This window comes from Rhinatrema bivittatum, chromosome 3 (genome assembly GCF_901001135.1).
Source record: "Rhinatrema bivittatum chromosome 3, aRhiBiv1.1, whole genome shotgun sequence".
Taxonomy (NCBI): domain Eukaryota; kingdom Metazoa; phylum Chordata; class Amphibia; order Gymnophiona; family Rhinatrematidae; genus Rhinatrema; species Rhinatrema bivittatum.
The window spans coordinates 272932271-272949316 of NC_042617.1; the positions used below are offsets into that span (position 1 = coordinate 272932271).

The 17046-nt window shown below is 46.7% G+C and overlaps 1 protein-coding gene across 7 annotated transcripts in view; it reads right to left on the reverse strand.

Annotated features, from left to right (window-relative positions):
- KMT2D (lysine methyltransferase 2D) overlaps positions 1–17046 on the reverse strand; it is a 610975-nt gene that overhangs the window by 118070 nt on the left and 475859 nt on the right. For 6 of the 7 annotated variants that reach the window (XM_029594656.1, XM_029594657.1, XM_029594655.1 and 3 more), the window contains 9 exons: positions 16469–16550; positions 16176–16351; positions 5210–5370; positions 4584–4722; positions 4356–4495; positions 3100–4252; positions 2607–2743; positions 2133–2263; positions 1550–1835 (listed from right to left, as the gene is read on the reverse strand). In XM_029594656.1, coding sequence (XP_029450516.1) covers positions 1550–1835; positions 2133–2263; positions 2607–2743; positions 3100–4252; positions 4356–4495; positions 4584–4722; positions 5210–5370; positions 16176–16351; positions 16469–16550 — 2405 coding nt within the window. The remainder of the gene's footprint in view (positions 1–1549; positions 1836–2132; positions 2264–2606; positions 2744–3099; positions 4253–4355; positions 4496–4583; positions 4723–5209; positions 5371–16175; positions 16352–16468; positions 16551–17046) is intronic. The other variant, XM_029594659.1, reaches the window with a different exon arrangement.

Sequence of the window (17046 nt, forward strand, 5' to 3'; positions counted from 1 at the left end):
CCTCTACTAAAGAGGGAACCATCGGAGAAAGCGGTGGAGGGGAGTCTTTGAACCCTGCCGCCACAGCTTTCTCCCACGTGTTGCAGCATCAGCAACTTTGGGGCATCTGCTACAGGTCCCGCTGAACGCGTGACTCTGGCCCTCTGCTGTCTCTCCAGAGGTCCCTTCAATTTGAGGCACAGGTCTTGCAAGGCGCTGCTGCATTGAAATGGAAACGCTGTGAGCCACATGCTTGACACATGCTCTTGTGCTAAGATGCCAGCGCCATTAGAGATCTACCACGGGTGCACCTGCATGCCGCTGTGCCACTCAATTACACCAAATGGCCCAAGTTTCTGCTGCTTAAAACACCCCAGGGTCCTCCGGCGCTGACAGCAATTCTCACAGACTTCTCTCCAATGCAGTAGCAGTCCACTGGCATTGAACCCTGCATCTAATAGGCCACTTCCTGGCTGCTTCTAACACTTTTTTTTTTTTTTTTTTTAAAGAACATAAGAAGAACATAAGAGCCTCAGACTTTCCTGCTCCTGGCAGTCAGACGGAGAGAAATCCTTCGGGGAAGAGAGGGAGCCAGGACAACTGGCTATCAGGTCCCCGGTAAGACTCGAGAAGAGCCAGTCCAGGGATCGCCAACCCCCCACATTCACCCAGCTCCACCTGAGGAATGGTGGACAAAGCTACTTAACCTCAGGGAACCTCCAGTTGATCCTGTCTCCTCTTTTACTTAATGTCTCCACTTTTTTTTTTTTTTTTATACTTAGACTGCAAGTTTGCACCTTTACCATCTGCTGGAGACAGAAATACTGAGGGACTGCAGATGGCACTCTCAATTAAGTAACTGTGTCTCAAAAGTTTTTATTCTCTGCTTCCATCTGCTGGTAGGGATGCAAAACCCACTTGTCTGGACTGATGCGAGGTACGAACAGGAATTGCCAATTATTGCCATCTACACTGTTCTAGCTAAAGATATTTCCCAGTTCTCAGATCACTCCTTATCTAACTCATTTCACATTCAAATACCTCTGAAGTACATTAATGAAGAAAAAGCAAACATTTTTCATTACAAAGAAAACTGTAAAATAAAAGATTATAACAAAACACAAAGTGGGTAGACAATAATAACTTTAGAAAATATTTCTTCATGGAATAGGTAGTAGATGTACTGGAGATGGAGGCCAAAACAATAACAGAATTCAAGAAAGCCTGTGATAAGCACAGAGAAACCTTAGTTGCAAAGAAAAGCCAGAGAACTGTTCTATGGTACTATAAAGGGAAGCAATTTGGGAAGATTAGATGATCCTTATCTGCTGTCATATTCTATGTTTCTGTTGTCTTCATTCTTTGGTTCTCTACCACTTTGGGTAGACAAGCATAAAAACTCCCCATACTTAAACCAGCCTCCAGGCCCTTCTTCCTCTGCCCAGGGTTCACATACATTCTGTAGATATGGTTTTCTAGGAGCATTCTACCAGAGCACACAGGAGAATATTCCCAGCACTGTTGCTGTTGGCACCATCTGAGAAATTGTGGTAGGCTGCGATATGCTCACCTGCTCCTCGTAGATCTTCTCCCTGCGGTTGGCCACTTCATTGCGAATGATGGTGCCAATGTATTCTATAACCATGGTGTGCTTCTCAATGTCCTTGGAGGCGTAGAGTCCCAAACCCTGGATGCGGGAACGTGCTAGGTAAACATTATTTTTCCATTCTGTCTTCAGCCGCCGATACTGAGAGGACTTGGAGTGAACAAACTGCTTGCTGTACGGTGTGTTGGTCTCACCGGTGAAGGTACTCTGGTATGCCTTGGACATGCTGGTGCTGTTCAGAGTGTGAGGCCTGCAGGAGTTGGCACCACCATTAAAAAAGAATTAATGCTATAAAAGGAACCAAATAGCAGCTATTGCAGGACTGCTCAATCAGCATAGGAGCTTATTATACAGAGAAACCTGCACAGGAGAGCACAGCTTTTTTTTTTTTTTTTTTAATATCTCTGGCAGTAATTGTGCGTTCAGGCGCTACCATCAACCCAGCTGTGCAATCAAACTACAACCCTTACAATTTAGAGGCTTCTCTTACTCAGTCCCTCATCCTGCCTCTATATATATGTCTTCTCCTCTCCTCCCCATGACTTACCGCTTGTAGTGGGTGAGGATTTTTGGCTCTGATCTTGCACATCCTGTTGGGTTGATCATCAGAGGCAGTTCCATCAGTGGATGTCGTCCATAGCGGAACAGGTAGTTCTGACAGCTCTCAACCCCAGGTAACTGAAGAGAACAGAAGGAGGGAGCTAAACATGGGACATTTTGCCATGGACCCTGCTGAGAGGCAAGGAGGACAATTCTATACCCCATCACCAGTGCCAATGTTCAGTGGGCACACTACATAGGGAAACTGAGGACAGCTTCATTTCACCTCACCAGTGATAAATGCCCAGTAACCATATGGCAGCACTCATATTGCATCTTGAGTCTGTGCTGCCTTCTTCCTCCCTCACCAGCGGTCACATAGCTGTAAGAAAGTCTTAGAGAATCTGTCTGGTACTAGCACTGCTCCCAGTCATCAAGTAACACCCAGCAGCGTTTGAACTTTCTTTCCAGAGCAACGTACCGATTCTGCGATACGGAGTACTGCATGCACCGTGAGGCCAAACAGTTCCTCCCCCTTCAAGTATTCTGGGAAGAGCCGCAACATGTCCGTCTCTCTCCTCATCTTTGCCACGGGCTCGACAATCCGATTCCAAACGGCTAAGAGAGATAATCCACCCAGAGATTAATCACTACTATGCTCACACCACACCTGTAAGGACAAATAGTATCCAGAAAAATGAAACCCTACTCTGAGATTAATCTCCACCCACATACAGATAACCATCTCAAAGGCAAGATTAAGGCCCTTGAACAACTTCAAAAACTGGGCTCCTCCCTCCTCCAATAAAACAAAACAAAAGAGAAACCAGAAATTAAGACTTAAGAAACAAAATGTTAGTTATTTCAGTGCATTGTGGGGCCCCTGGAGCAACTGCTATATTTGCTTCCCTTTTTAATCTGGCCTCGCTTGTTTCCCAGAGAACTCCCCATCCCTTGTGTGCATGGAGTCTCACCTTGGGGAGAGGAATCTGTCAGCACAACGTCCTCAAGCCCTTGCTCCATCACCTGCACCATGAACTCAGGGCGGCTACTGCTCTCACAGATGCTGCAGCGGTAACAGCAGCGCCGGTTGCTGTAACGCATGCTCCAGTAGATGCGCGTGGCCTCGTATCCCACAGGGTACAGTGCAGTAGCACTATGGAAGTCAGGCATCTGGTGTGGCAGCAGCTGGCCAATGGCATGGAAGATGAGACCACCCACACGGAACATGTGAATGCGCTCGCCTCGCTGAATGATGCTGGCAATCTGGTTGACCTCATCCCGCTCAATATAAACGCGGCGGAAGACTGTGAAGGAGCTGAGTTCCTGCTCGCAAGGCCCCTTCAGCTTATGCAGTGGGCACAGCATGGTTTTGTCTTTGAAAAACATGCATTTGGTGCGGATGGCACATGCAAAGTGGTAGACATTGGGGCAGCGGATACGGTTGCAGCTGTTAGTGGCACCAGTCTTTTGGCAGAGGGTGCACTTAGTGAGAAGTCCTCGGTGCAACGCCACCTCCACATTGATGAGGGCACCTCCTTGAGTCTCGTACACTTCTGTGGACCACAGGGCACAGTTCAAGTGGACCCAGAGGTCAAGGTCAAGGTTGAGGAGGCGGGCAGGGCCATCAGTGGCACCATCGCCTTCCTCATGGCAGAAGCAGCACTTGCGCAAGTCCTGGGGCAGGGTCTCAGGCCGCAGTGCGCTTCCCAGGTTATCGATGAACTCAGAGATCTCCTTTTCACAGTTCCGCTTTGAGCCACCCTTCTGGATAGTGATCAGGATCCGTAGGCGCTTCCAGCGCAGTCCCTTCCACTTCTTGAGCCGAGGTTTGGAGTCATCGCCATCTTCTGACGGTCGTGAGCGCTGCTTAATCTTTAGAGGTTCCTTCAACTCCTCCTTGGGTGGGGATGAGGGAGGCAGGGATGGAAGGGCAGGTGGCACAGAAACTTCCTCTAGTACCAGCTCTGATTCCGTGTTTCGGGGTTCACCAGGACTGGAAGGGGAGGGAGCAAAAGGAGAAAGAGGTGGAGATGATTCTTCAGGCATGATGGGAAGCTGGCGCACGTCCAAGTTTGAAACATGGTCCACGTAATGATGTTGAACTTTTTCCAGCACTGGATTTTCCTGCAAGGACAGTAATAGGTTAGGATGGTGCACTGTGCCTTTTCCAAACCCTTCTCAGCATCTCTCACCAGACAACCTCACTCTTCCTTCTGGAGTCACTTACCTGCGCAAGGAGACTCAGGATATCCACATCATTCTTCAATGTGTAGCCAGGCAGCACAGCATCAAATTGTTTTAACCAATCTCTGCTGTTTTCTGGGAGTCTCCCAACTGGCAGGGAAGCCTCTTTCATTCCAACGCCACCTAAACACAAGGGAAACTCAAGAGTCAGGCACAAGATCCTGCAGAGACACAATGATTCCAGCTGAGGATAAATGGAGGTGGCACTCACTGTCACCAACGGGATCCACTGGGCACTTTTTCACCTCCACAGTGCTGCGTACTGGGCTCTCTGGAAACAACACTTCGTAAGAATCTGGGATTTTGATGTTTAGAAGCTCAGCAACAGCTGCCATCACACCAGTCAAGTTCTGGAGACAAAGAAAAAACAAAACAAAACCTAAAAAAGTGCATCTCTCTGAAGGGGAACCTGCCCTGGCACTCACAACTGAGACTACACACCCATATACCAATAGTGTATGCACACTAACACAACCACAACTGTGCACTGATTGAGTATGTACAGAGGAGAATTTTACTAAGTCTGGCTGGCTCTTGGAATGGAATTTTGTCTTATTATACAGCTTATTTACATTCTACTCTACTATTCCATATATTTCTATCTTCCCTGTCTTCTTGGCAGAAAACTCTAATCTCACTATTTCTTTTCTCTACAGCACTTAAGTAAACCAGGTTACTCATAGACACTACCCTGCTACATACAGGCTCTGAGGAGCACAAGGTTGAATTTACCAACAGAGACCACCCTCCCATCTCCAGTAATGTCATACACCCGAACTTTACTCTCTTCTTAACTTCTGTCGGCATCCTCCCCGCTTCCTGCTCAATCACACTGACCTTGGCGGCTGCAGTAGACACTGTAAGCATGACTGAGACTTCACTTCCTGTCCCTTTGTCCCACGATACGCCCTGCGTGGCTGTGGCTGCTGTTACCACCACTTTTCCAGCATGCTCAGGCAGAGTGCTCAGCTTTTCATAAGGCTTGGTATCTGCAATGACTACAAAAGAAATACATGTATCTATTAAACATATGGATGCTAATTACTAGAAGAGTCATGTGTCACTGCATGGTCTGCATACTTTCATAATTTATTTCTGCTACGCTGGCTTGGGTTAGTATAGGAAAATTGGTTCTTACCTGCTAATTTTCATTTCTGGAGTACCACAGATCAATCCAGACTCCTGGGTTTTGCATCCCTTCCAGCAGATGAAGAAAGAGAAAGTTTCACTATCACTGCTACATAACCTAGTGTGCCACCTGCAGTCCCCTCAGTATTGACCTGTACCCAAGCAAAGAAAAAAACATTAATAACCTTAACTGCCAACTCCCTCAATGAACAGGAGGAAGGTGAAGTTGTAACCAAACTCATTCCCAGAAAAAAGTCCAGAAACCGTGTGAAAAAAAAACGAGATCAATTATGCATAATACCATTCTGCATAATATATAAATCATGAACACTAGCATCAGACTCTCCCCTCCTAATAGGCAGGTTTCTGGACTAATCTGTGGTATTCCAGGAATGAAAATTGGCAGTTAAGGACCAAATTTTCCATTCCTGTTCATACCCCAGATCAGTCCAGATAAGTGGGATGTACCTAAGCTCCCCGAGGACCTGGATAGTCCCACTCGTAGAACACCCTCACCAAAGTACATGCCGCTGGAGCCCCAACATCTAAGTGATGTCGTCTGGCGAAAGTATGCAGCGATTTCCAAGTAGCCGCCTTGCAAATCTCCTGAGGAGACACCTGTTGTGACTCTGCCCAAGAGGTTGCCTGAGAACATGTCAAATGAGCCCTTCATCCCTCAGGGACAGGCAGACAGATATATAAGCCGAGCCAATAGCTTCCTTTAGCCAATGTTCAATTGTGGCCTTACATGCCTTACACCCCTCCTTCTTTGGACCACTCTTCAGTACAAAGAGCTGATCTGATCCCTGGAACTAGTAACCTTCAGATATTGTAAAAAGAACGCCCGAGACATGGAAGAATCCAAAACTGGAAAAGCCAGAAGCTCCACAGTCTAAGATGAAATGCCAAAAGGTACAGTGTGTAATACCCCTGGACTCTGAAATTTGCAGAAAAGGATCCCAACATGACAAAGCCTGTAGCTCCAAAATTCTCCTAGCTGAGCAAATAGCCACAAAAAAAAACAAAAACACTCCTTAAGAATCAAGACCTTTAGGGTTGCCCTCCTCAGTGGTTCAAACAGAGCCTCACACATTCTTCTAAGCACCAGATTAAGATTCCAAGACCTATATATCTTTCTCACTGGAGGACACAAATTCTTTGCCCCTGAAGAAAACATATGACATCCAGATGTGCTGACAGAGGTTATCCCTGCACTTTACCCTGGAAACTGCCCAAAGCCGCTATCTGTACCCTCAGAGAATTAAAAGCTAGATCTTTGATCAAATCCTCCTACAGAAAAGTCATAATATGTGATACAGTAGCCTGACCAGGCTGCACTCTGTTACTGAGACACCAAGACTCGAACATCCACCAAATCCTCACATAAGCCGAGAATGTGGAAGGCCAGGTGGCCTGCAATAAGCTGAGAGTATTACACTGGCTGAAACCTCTACTAACAATACAGGATTTCCACACTGGGGAGGAGCCAAGATGGCTAACCTGATGGCTAGCAGTTGATGTGGCTCCAACGAATGTTTCCCCAGAAATTTCGTAATGTCGCATTCGGTGAGAATGCGATTCGACTTCTGCATTCCCTGCTACTTCTGTTATCAGACCGAAAGATGCCCACCTGCTCTGGACTGATTTTAATCTGGGAGGGAGTTCGCAGCAGGGTGACCTAGAGGATGCGGAACTCTCAACCCTCATGAACTGCAAACATCTCTGACCCTGGCTGTTTTTAGGGCCCCGGAGAACCTGGCAGAGGCAAGGTAGGGAAAGAAGAGGGCGACAAATTAAGCAATGTCGCCCTGAGCTTAGCACAACCAAAAGAAGGTGGTTTGGAAGCAAACCTCACTGAGACGTTCGCTGGCTCCGAAGAAGCTGCAGACTACGGAGCTACTCGTCGATGGGAAAGAGAACAAGATATAGTTCAGGAATGCCTCTTGGTAAGGCCAGAACGTATCACTCGAGTCAATATGGGAGGCAATCCAGTCTCTAAATAAGAACTTATTACTTAAGATTAATCCTTTGGTTAACCTTAAAAAAAAAAAATGGAACAGCATTTGGATGTGGTTGAGAAGAGTGTGGAAGATAATAATGCTTTATGTCAGTCTATGAAGAAAGACTTCCAAGGCCATTTGGGTTTACAACAGAATATTAAGGAAAAATCAGGTACTTTCCAATAAATTGGAGTTACTAGAGCATCAACTATGCGGGAGGAATTTACGTATATTAAACTTTCCTAAAGACCCTCTGGTGGCATCTAAGGACATGTGGTTCAAGTTTTAAAAATTTCTGAACAGGCTTTACCTATTGTCTCTAAGGCCTACTATATTCCTCCTTTTAAGAAAGGTCCTATAAATCAAGATGGCTTACAAGTTATTTCTCCTGTGTCGCCGATTATGAATATAACAAAGATCTTGGGGTCAACTCAGGAGGATCTTTTGACATCCTCAACATTGGTTGTTACCTTCTTATTAGAATTACATAAAGAGTGGTTAATGAGGCTATATTTTCACCATCACCAAGAGACCTTCATGGGGTTCAGGATTAGTATGTATCTGAACTTGCCCAGATCAACACAGCTAAAGAGAAGCAGTTTTTGAGCTTGAGATCTAAACTGTTAGAGATAGGAGCATTTTATCTCCTTAAATTTTCTTGCAAATGTATTATTAAATTCCAGAATTATTCTTGTGTCTTTTATATACCTGAGCAATTATCCACTTTTCTGGCAGACAAAACTCCCTCTGTTTCTGTTCCTAACCCATGATTAGATGAGTAACCGTAAAATGTTTGCAACTTCTATGGTATATTATTAGGCCTACCTTCAGGCTTACTAAAACCACTATTTACTCCAAAATGCCTCTGCTAGACTATTACGAAGGACAATGAAATTTGACCACATTACCCCCTCGCTGATGGCACTTCACTGGCTTCCTGTACAATCCAGAATCCCTAATTTTCAATATGTATTTATTTAATTATCATCACGAACACTAACCCATGCTTATTAGGAGTGACACTTTAACATTATTCACCACAGAGAACCCTAAGATCACAAAACAAAGGACTTCTAATGGTGCCTTCTACTCAGAACTCACACTTAACTCAAATAAGAGACCAAATGTTTTCCATAGCAGGCCCCGAGTCGTGGAACTCCCCTCCAGAGTCATTACACCAGATAACAGAAACAAAGAATTTCAAACGTGAACTGAAAAAATGGCGTGAGGAATTTCAAACGTGAACTGAAAACATGGTGTGAGGTCCGCCACTGGTGCAAAGGTGGCAGACCTCATGCATCACCTAGATAGGATTTTAGACAGTGCTGGGGAGGAGCTGGCTGTCATGGTACATGTGGGCACCAACGACATAGGAAAATGTGGGAGGGAGGTTCTGGAAGCCAAATTTAGGCTCTTAGGTAGAAAGCTTAAATCCAGAACCTCCAGGGTAGCATTCTCTGAAATGCTCCCTGTTTCATGCGCAGGTCACCAGAGGCAGGCAGAGCTCCGGAGTCTCAATGCGTGGATGAGACAATGGTGCAAAGAAGAGGGATTCAATTTTGTTAGGAACTGGGGAACCTTTTGGGGAAGGGGGAGTCTCTTCCGAAGGGATGGGCTCCACCTTAACCAGGGTGGAACCAGACTGCTGGCACTAACCTTTAAAAAAGGGATAGAGCAGCTTTTAAACTAGAACAAAGGGGAAAGCCGACAGTCGCTCAGCAGCGCATGGTTCGGAGAGAGGTATCTTCAAAGGATACTAATGATGCATTAGAATTAGGGCATCCCGACAGTGAGGTTCCAATAATTAGAAAAGTAGTCCAAGTGCCTGTAACTAAAAACTCACCTGAGCTAAAAAATTCTAACTTATCCCTATCAATTAAAAAGCAGAATGAAAATACAAACAAAAAACAAACTTTGAAATGTTTGTATGCTAATGCCAGAAGTCTAAGAATTAAGATGAGAGAATTAGAATGTATAGCAGTGAATGATGACAGACTTAATTGGTATCTCAGAGACATGGTGGAAGGAGGACAACCAATGGGACAGTGCTATACCGGGGTACAAATTATATCGCAATGACAGAGAGGAGCATCAGGGAGGCGGTATGGCGCTTTATGTCTGGGATGGCATAGAGTCCAACAGGATAAACATCCTGCATATGACTAAATGCACAACTGAATCTTTATGGGCAGAAATCCCTTGTGTGTCGGGGAAGACTATAGTGATAGGAGTATACTACCGTCCACCTGGTCAAGTTGGTGAGACTGATAGTGAAATGCTAAGAGAAATTAGGGAAGCTAACCAAATTGGTAGTGTGGTAATAATGGGAGACTTCAATTACCCCAATATTGACTGGGTAAATGTATCATCGGTACATGCTAGAGATATGAAGTTCCTGGATGGAATAAATGACAGTTTCATGGAGCAATTGGTTCAGGAACAGACAAGAGAGGGAGCAATTTTAGATCTAATTCTCAGTGGAGCACAGGATTTGGTGAGAGAGGTAACGGTGGTGGAGCTGCTTGGCAATAGTGATCATAATATGATCAAATTTGAATTAATGACTGGAAGGGGGACAGTAAGCAAATCCATGGCTCTCGTGCTAAACTTTCAAAAGGGAAACTTTGATAAAATGAGAAAAATTGTTAGAAAAAAACTGCAGCTACAAAGGTAAGAAGTGTGCAAGAGGCGTGGTCATTGTTAAAAAAAATACCATCCTAGAAGCAAAGTCCAGATGTATTCCACACGTTAAAAAAGGTGGAAAGGCGGCAAAACGATTACCAGCATGGTTAAAAGGGGAGGTGAAAGGAGCTATTTTAGCCAAAAGATCTTCATTCAAAAATTGGAAGAAGGATCCAACAGAAGAAAATAGGATAATGCATAAGCGTTGGCAAGTTAAATGTTAGACATTGATAAGACAGGCTAAGACAGAATTTGAAAAGAAGTTGGCCGTAGAGGCAAAAACTCACAGTAAAAACGTTTAAAAATATATCCGAAGCAGAAAGCCTGTGAGGGAGTCAGTTGGACCGTTAGATGATCGAGGGGTTAAAGGGGCACTTAGAGAAGATAAGGCCATTGCGGAAAGATTAAATGATTTCTTTGCTTCGGTGTTTACTAAAGAGTATGTTGGGGAGATACCCGTTCCAGAGAAGGTTTTCATGGGTAATGATTCAGATGCACTGAACCAAATCACGGTGAACCTAGAAGATGTGGTAGGCCTGACTGATAAACTGAAGAGTAGTAAATCACCTGGACCAGATGGTATACACCCCAGGGTTCTGAAGGAACTAAAAAATTAAATTTCAGACCTATTAGTAAAAATTTGTAACCTTTCATTAAAATCATCCATTGTACCTGAAGATTGGAGGATAGCTAATGAAACCCCAATATTTAAAAAGAGCTCCAGGGGCGATCCAGGAAACTACAGACTGGTTAGCCTGACTTCAGTGCCAGGAAAAATAGTGGAAAGTTTTCTAAGCATCAAAAATCACAGAACATATGGGAAGACATGGTTTAATGAACAGTCAGCATGGTTTTACCCAAGGCAAGTCTTGCCTCACAAATCTGCTTCACTTTTTTGAAGGAGTTAATAAACATGTGGATAAAGATGAACCGGTAGATGTAGTGTACTTGGATTTTCAGAAGGCGTTTGATAAAGTTCCTCATGAGAGGCTTCTAGGAAAAGTAAAAAGTCATGGTATAGGTGGCGATGTCCTTTCGTGGATTACAAACTGGCTAAAAGACAGGAAACAGAGAGTAGGATTAAATGGTCAATTTTCTCAGTGGAAGGGAGTGGGCAGTGGAGTGTCTCAGGGATCTGTATTGGGACCCTTACTTTTTAATATATTTATAAATGATCTGGAAAGGATCTAGCTGCTGGTGACTTAGAAAATCCACTTGCATATTGTCCGAGCTCGCTGTGTATGAGGCTGCCAGACTCTCCAGTTGCTGCTCTGCCCACTTCACCAGAAGCCGAGCAACTGAGCCATAGAATTACTCTTGGTGCCTCCCTGGCGGTTGATATAGGCCACCGCTGTCGCACTGTCTGACAAGATCCTCACCGACTGGCCCCTTACCAAGGGGAGAAATGCTAGCAGGGCCAGACGTACTGCCCTGGTCTCTAGCCGATTGATGGACCAGGAAGCTTCCACCGGGGACCAACGGCCTTGCACCGACTGATGCTGACATACCGCTCCCCAGCTGAAAAGACTGGCATCAAAAGTAATGACGTCCAGACGGGAACATCGAGGTCCACGCCACAACTCAACTTGTCCCAGCGGAGCCACCATGAGAGACCGGACCATACAGGCTCTGGGAGAGGGAGAGGTAGCTGATAACGCTTTGACACTGGGCCCCAGCAAGACAGTAAGGCTGATTGCAGAGGCCTTATGTGAGCAAAAGGCCAGGGTACCAACTCCAAGGTAGAAGTCATAGACCCGAGCTTTTGTAAGTAATCCCAGACTCTGAGAACTTGCTTGGCTAACAACTCCTGAACCTGAAGCTTGGCAATGCGCTGCTCGGTAAGGAAGACTCTCCCCATCCTTGTATCGAAAAGTGCCCCCAGGAATTCCAGACTCTGGGAAGGAACTAGATGACTCTTGGCTAACTTGACAATCCAACCTAGTGACCAGAGACGACAGAGGACCAAATTCACCACTGTCCGGCACAGGGATTCCAACTTTGCTCAAATCAACCAGTCATCCAGATAGGGATGAACTAGAACACCCTCCCTTCGGAGAGCCTTGGTGAAATCCTGAGTGCTGTAGCTAGACCAAAGGGGAGAGCGCAAAACTGAAAGTGATTGCCCAGAATCATGAACCTCCAATATCGTTGGTGATCTGATCGGATTCCGATGTGCAAATAAGCCTCGGTCAAATCCAGAGAAGCCAGAAACTCCCCCTTGTGGACTGCCAGAATCATGGAGTGCGGCATCTCCATTCGGAGCCGCAGAAGCTTCAGAGTCATGTTCACCTTCTTTAGGTCCAGGATTGGGCGGAACATGCCTTCCTTCTTTGGAACAATGAAGTAAATGGAATAGTGTCCGGATCCTCATTCGTCTGGAGGGACGGGGACAATACCTCCTAACTGTCACATATGGCTGACGATGGTCCTCAACGCGAGTTCCTTGCATCAATACAAACAGGGAGATACGAGAAATTGGTCTCTTAAGTGGCTGAGGAAACTCTAAAGCGTAACCATGCCTTATCACACTTAGGACCCACTCATCCGACATGATCTTGGTCCACTACTCATAAAAGAGAGATAGGCATCCAGTTATTTGCGGAATCGAAGAGTGGACTTGGCGCCACTGCCTTCCTGAGAGGATCTGTCCTGCCGGGTCAACAACCTCGAAAGGACAAACCAAGATGGTTGTCGAGCAGAGACTTGTCATGGAGCCGGACCAGAGGGTCTGGGCCCTCGGATTCTTGATTCCCCTTGAAGCGGGAATGAGAAGATGGGAAACTCTTGCCTCTCAGCCTGTCCTCAGGCAACTTAAGGACCTTATTCTCTCCCAGAGACTTGATCATTTCCTCAAGATCCTTGCTGAAAAGTAACTTTCTCTTAAAAGGTAAAGATCCCAACTGCACCTTGGAGGAAACATCAGCTGATCAATTTCTCAACCAGAGGAGGCACCGGGCTGACACCGCCAACGTCAGTCTGAGAAGAGATCCTGAGAAGATCATATAAGGCATCAGCACTGTATGCCATGACGGCCTCCAGCTGTTCCGCCTGGAGGGTTTCAGCCTCAGAAAAAGACTTGTCATCTTGCAGCTGCTGAACCCAGCGAAGACCAGCTTGCAGCGTGAAACTGCCATGGCGGCCCGAGCGTGGAAACTTCAAAGATCTTCTTGAGGTGTACCTCCAGTTTTTTATCCTGAAGATCCTTTAAAGCCTCTGCTCTGGTGACCGGAATGGGGGTGGTCTTGCTGACCGCAGAAACTGCGGCATCCACCTTGGGAACCTTGAACAGGTTGAGCGCTTCCTCGGGCAATGGATACATAAGAACATAAGAAATTGCCATGCTGGGTCAGACCAAGGGTCCATCAAGCCCAGCATCCTGTTTCCAACAGAGGCCAAAACCAGGCCACAAGAACCTGGCAATTAACCAAACACTAAGAAGAACCCATGCTACTGATGCAATTAATAGCAGTGGCTATTCCCTAAGCATAATTGATTAATAGCCATTAATGGACTTCTCCTCCAAGAACTTATCCAAACCTTTTTTGAACCCAGCTACACTAACCACCTCCTCTGGCAACACATTCCAGAGCTTTATTGTGCGTTGAGTGAAAAATAATTTTCTCCGATTAGTCTTAAATGTGTTACTTGCCAACTTCATGGAATGCCCCCTAGTCCTTCTATTATTTGAAAGTGTAAATAACCGAGTCACATCTACTCGTTCAAGACCTCTCATGATCTTAAAGACCTCTATCATATCCCCCCTCAGCCATCTCTTCTCCAAGCTGAACAGTCCTAACCACTGATTGGTGAGGCAACTGGCTCCATTGGAAGCCTAAGGCATGTTGCACCAGATAGGTAGAGTCAGTCTTCCTGTTGACTGGGGCCACAGAACCTGGGTGTTCCCAGAGCTGGTAGAGGAGATCTAAAAAGGACCTCATGTACAGGGACTGCCATCACCTCCTTAGGGACATCCACAAATTGGAGGACCTCCAACATCTTGTGGCGGGTGTCCTCTTCAGTCAAAAGCTGAAAGGGAATGGTTTCCGCCATTGCTTGCACAAAGCCCGCGAATGATAAGTCTTCGGGGGGCGAGCGCAGTCTCTTGTCCGGGGGAGAAGGTTCTGACAATGTCCTTGGAGGACCTCCAAGGAGTGGTCGGAAGTGGCGTCTTACCATGGGTCGTGAGGGGCTTCCTCCTCACCAATGAATTGTTTGGGTCGAGGAGGGAGGTTAGAGCCCAAAGTATGGGGCGCGGACACTGATGGTCCGTGAAGTGGAACCAACAATGGCTGTGCCAGCATCAAGGACACAAGGACCTGTGGCGGACGCCAGGGCACTGGGAGGCCTGAGGGCTCTGGAACAGAGTCCAGCATTGGTGGCACCGCCCGTGGGATTGGGCGTGGTGCCGCTTCCTCCTCCTCAGAGGATCCCAGAATCGGGATCCATATGGAGGGAGGCACTGGTGGTGAACAGGGCACTTGGAGGGGGGGGGGGGCCCCGGTACAGGCTACATCAATATGGCACCGAGCAACACGTCCAACCTCTCCAGCAGGGGCGCCAACATGGAGGGCGCCGGTTCCAATGCAGGTATGGAGGCTGGCTTTGGTGGCTGCTGGAGGCCCTGAAGGGCATTTAGCTCTGCCTGTTGAACCATGCGGTCCAACTCCTCTCTAAATGCGGGTGCAGAACGACCAAGGGTGGGGGGGGGGGGGGGGGGGGGGGGGGGGGGGAGGAAGCAGGCTAGGCATCACTGGAGCCTCCACAGGGGTCCTTGGAGGCTCAGTACCCAGCACAGATATCCATGGGGAATGCCGTGGATTCCCAATTTGGAGGAGGGTGAGGGCCTCCTCTCCTTGGGGTTTCTTCGGAGGGGGTTCGGCCGAGGATGATGCCGCTCCGGTGTCTGTGCCAGCACTGGTTGGTGAAGCACGTCAGTGCCAATGTTGGTGTTTCCCACGGAGCTCGGCCCGGTCCTTCGGCGCAGAAGATGATGATCCCGAAGCTTTTGAATGCTCCGGATGCCAGTGAAAGGCGATCTCCCGCCCCTTGGTCATCACGGAGGGCGCAGAGGGCGAAGGTCTCGAGTCAGATCGATCCCTGCGACTCGACATACCTACAACAGGAATCGATGGAGCAAGACTGCTTGGAACCAAACAAGTGCTCCATCTTGTCCAGGCGGGCACATCGGCCTTTGGGGGTCATCTGAGCACAGCTTGGACACCGGACGTTGTGGGAAGGCCGAGACACAGGACACAAACATCTTGTGGGTCCGTTACGGATATAGCCCACGGACACTTGGGGCATTTCCCAAAACTGGTCATCAAAAAAAGGTGGCATGCGGTCAGTGGATGTCAGCCACTGGGAGGCAGACACTCGGGATCAGATCGCAACAACATGAAATAGACCTACCGAGCACCGGAGAAATCGGTTTGCAATGGGGGACCCCGAAGCGGAGAAAAAACTGAAGAAAAACTTCAAATTGTTCTGTGAGGAAAAATGTTCTCAACAGAGCTCCACAAACCGAGATGTGATAGCTCTGTGGAAAAAAGGAGACTGAAGGGGGACCCCATGTGGCCATGGGGTTGGTGGCATGCTGGGCATTGCTCAATGTGCCAGTCAAAGTTCTAGAAACTTTGACAAAAGTGTTCCGTTCTGATGTCGTCACCCATCTGTGAGAACTACCATCCTGCTTGCCCTGGGATAATACTAGGTTAGCACTGTGATTTAAGGATTATTGCTCATTGTAATCTATGATTTGTTGGTAATTTTATGGTGCCTAAGTACTTTGATATTCTGCAATTTATGTGTCATATTTTGAGTGTACCTTGCTTGCTTTATTTTCAGCATGTTATAAACAGATAAACCAATTTTTCAATATATACATATATCCCCAGCAGGTAACATGTAAGAGACCACCAAAAAATTGACCACACCTCCAGCATCCTTCTGCACCAAACTAGGAGCTATGTGAGAGAGCATCTTTCTGCACTGACCTGGGATGCGAGCGTGGGGGATGATTGGTATCACAGGGGATACTGCTCGATCCTCTCTCTCTTCTGCCACCTCTGTCAGGAGTGGGAATCGTGGTGTTTCTTCTCCCAGGATACTTTCAGGAGAGGAAGCAGGTACAATGCTGTCAGGACCATCACTTTCATCATCACTTTCCATTCTGCAAGGATAAGAGGAAAAACAAGTTGTGACATATAGGAGTAGGGCACCATCCGGGCACCACTCCTACAGGAACTGGTGTGTCTACACATGATATTCCTTCACAGGCCATGCATACCTGACATCCTCAGTCTGATTATGGGGAGGTGTCGGCAAAGCTGCCAACAAATCCAAGCTCTTCTCTTCATCCCCTGATGAATCTGGGCATAAAAATCAAGAGAACAAAAGATAAACACAGGAACCTTCCCCTTCAGAGGGCTCAGCGGCAAGAAGCTACACAGCTATAGCATCCCTCACAGTCAGAGCCCCAAGCAACTACAATGCTTCACATGAATGCAACCAACTGTAGCGTGGACAATCATACATAACTATAAAATAGCAGAAAGGAAAATTGGTTCTTACCTGATAATTTTCGTTCCTGTAATACCGCAGATCAGTCCAGACTCCTGGGTTTTGCCTCCCCTCCAGCAGATGGAGACAGAGAAAGTTTTACTGACACATAACACGAGGTGCCACCTGAAGTCCCTCAGTATTAATCCGTACCCAAGCCAAAATAAAAAAAAAATAAAAAAATCCCAATACAGTAACTAACTGACATCCCTTGTGGAACGTGGAAACCTGGAACAGATAACAGCACCTACACATAACCCTGTGTAGGACTAACAAAACCTGTGCCATTCTTCAGAATAATCAAAA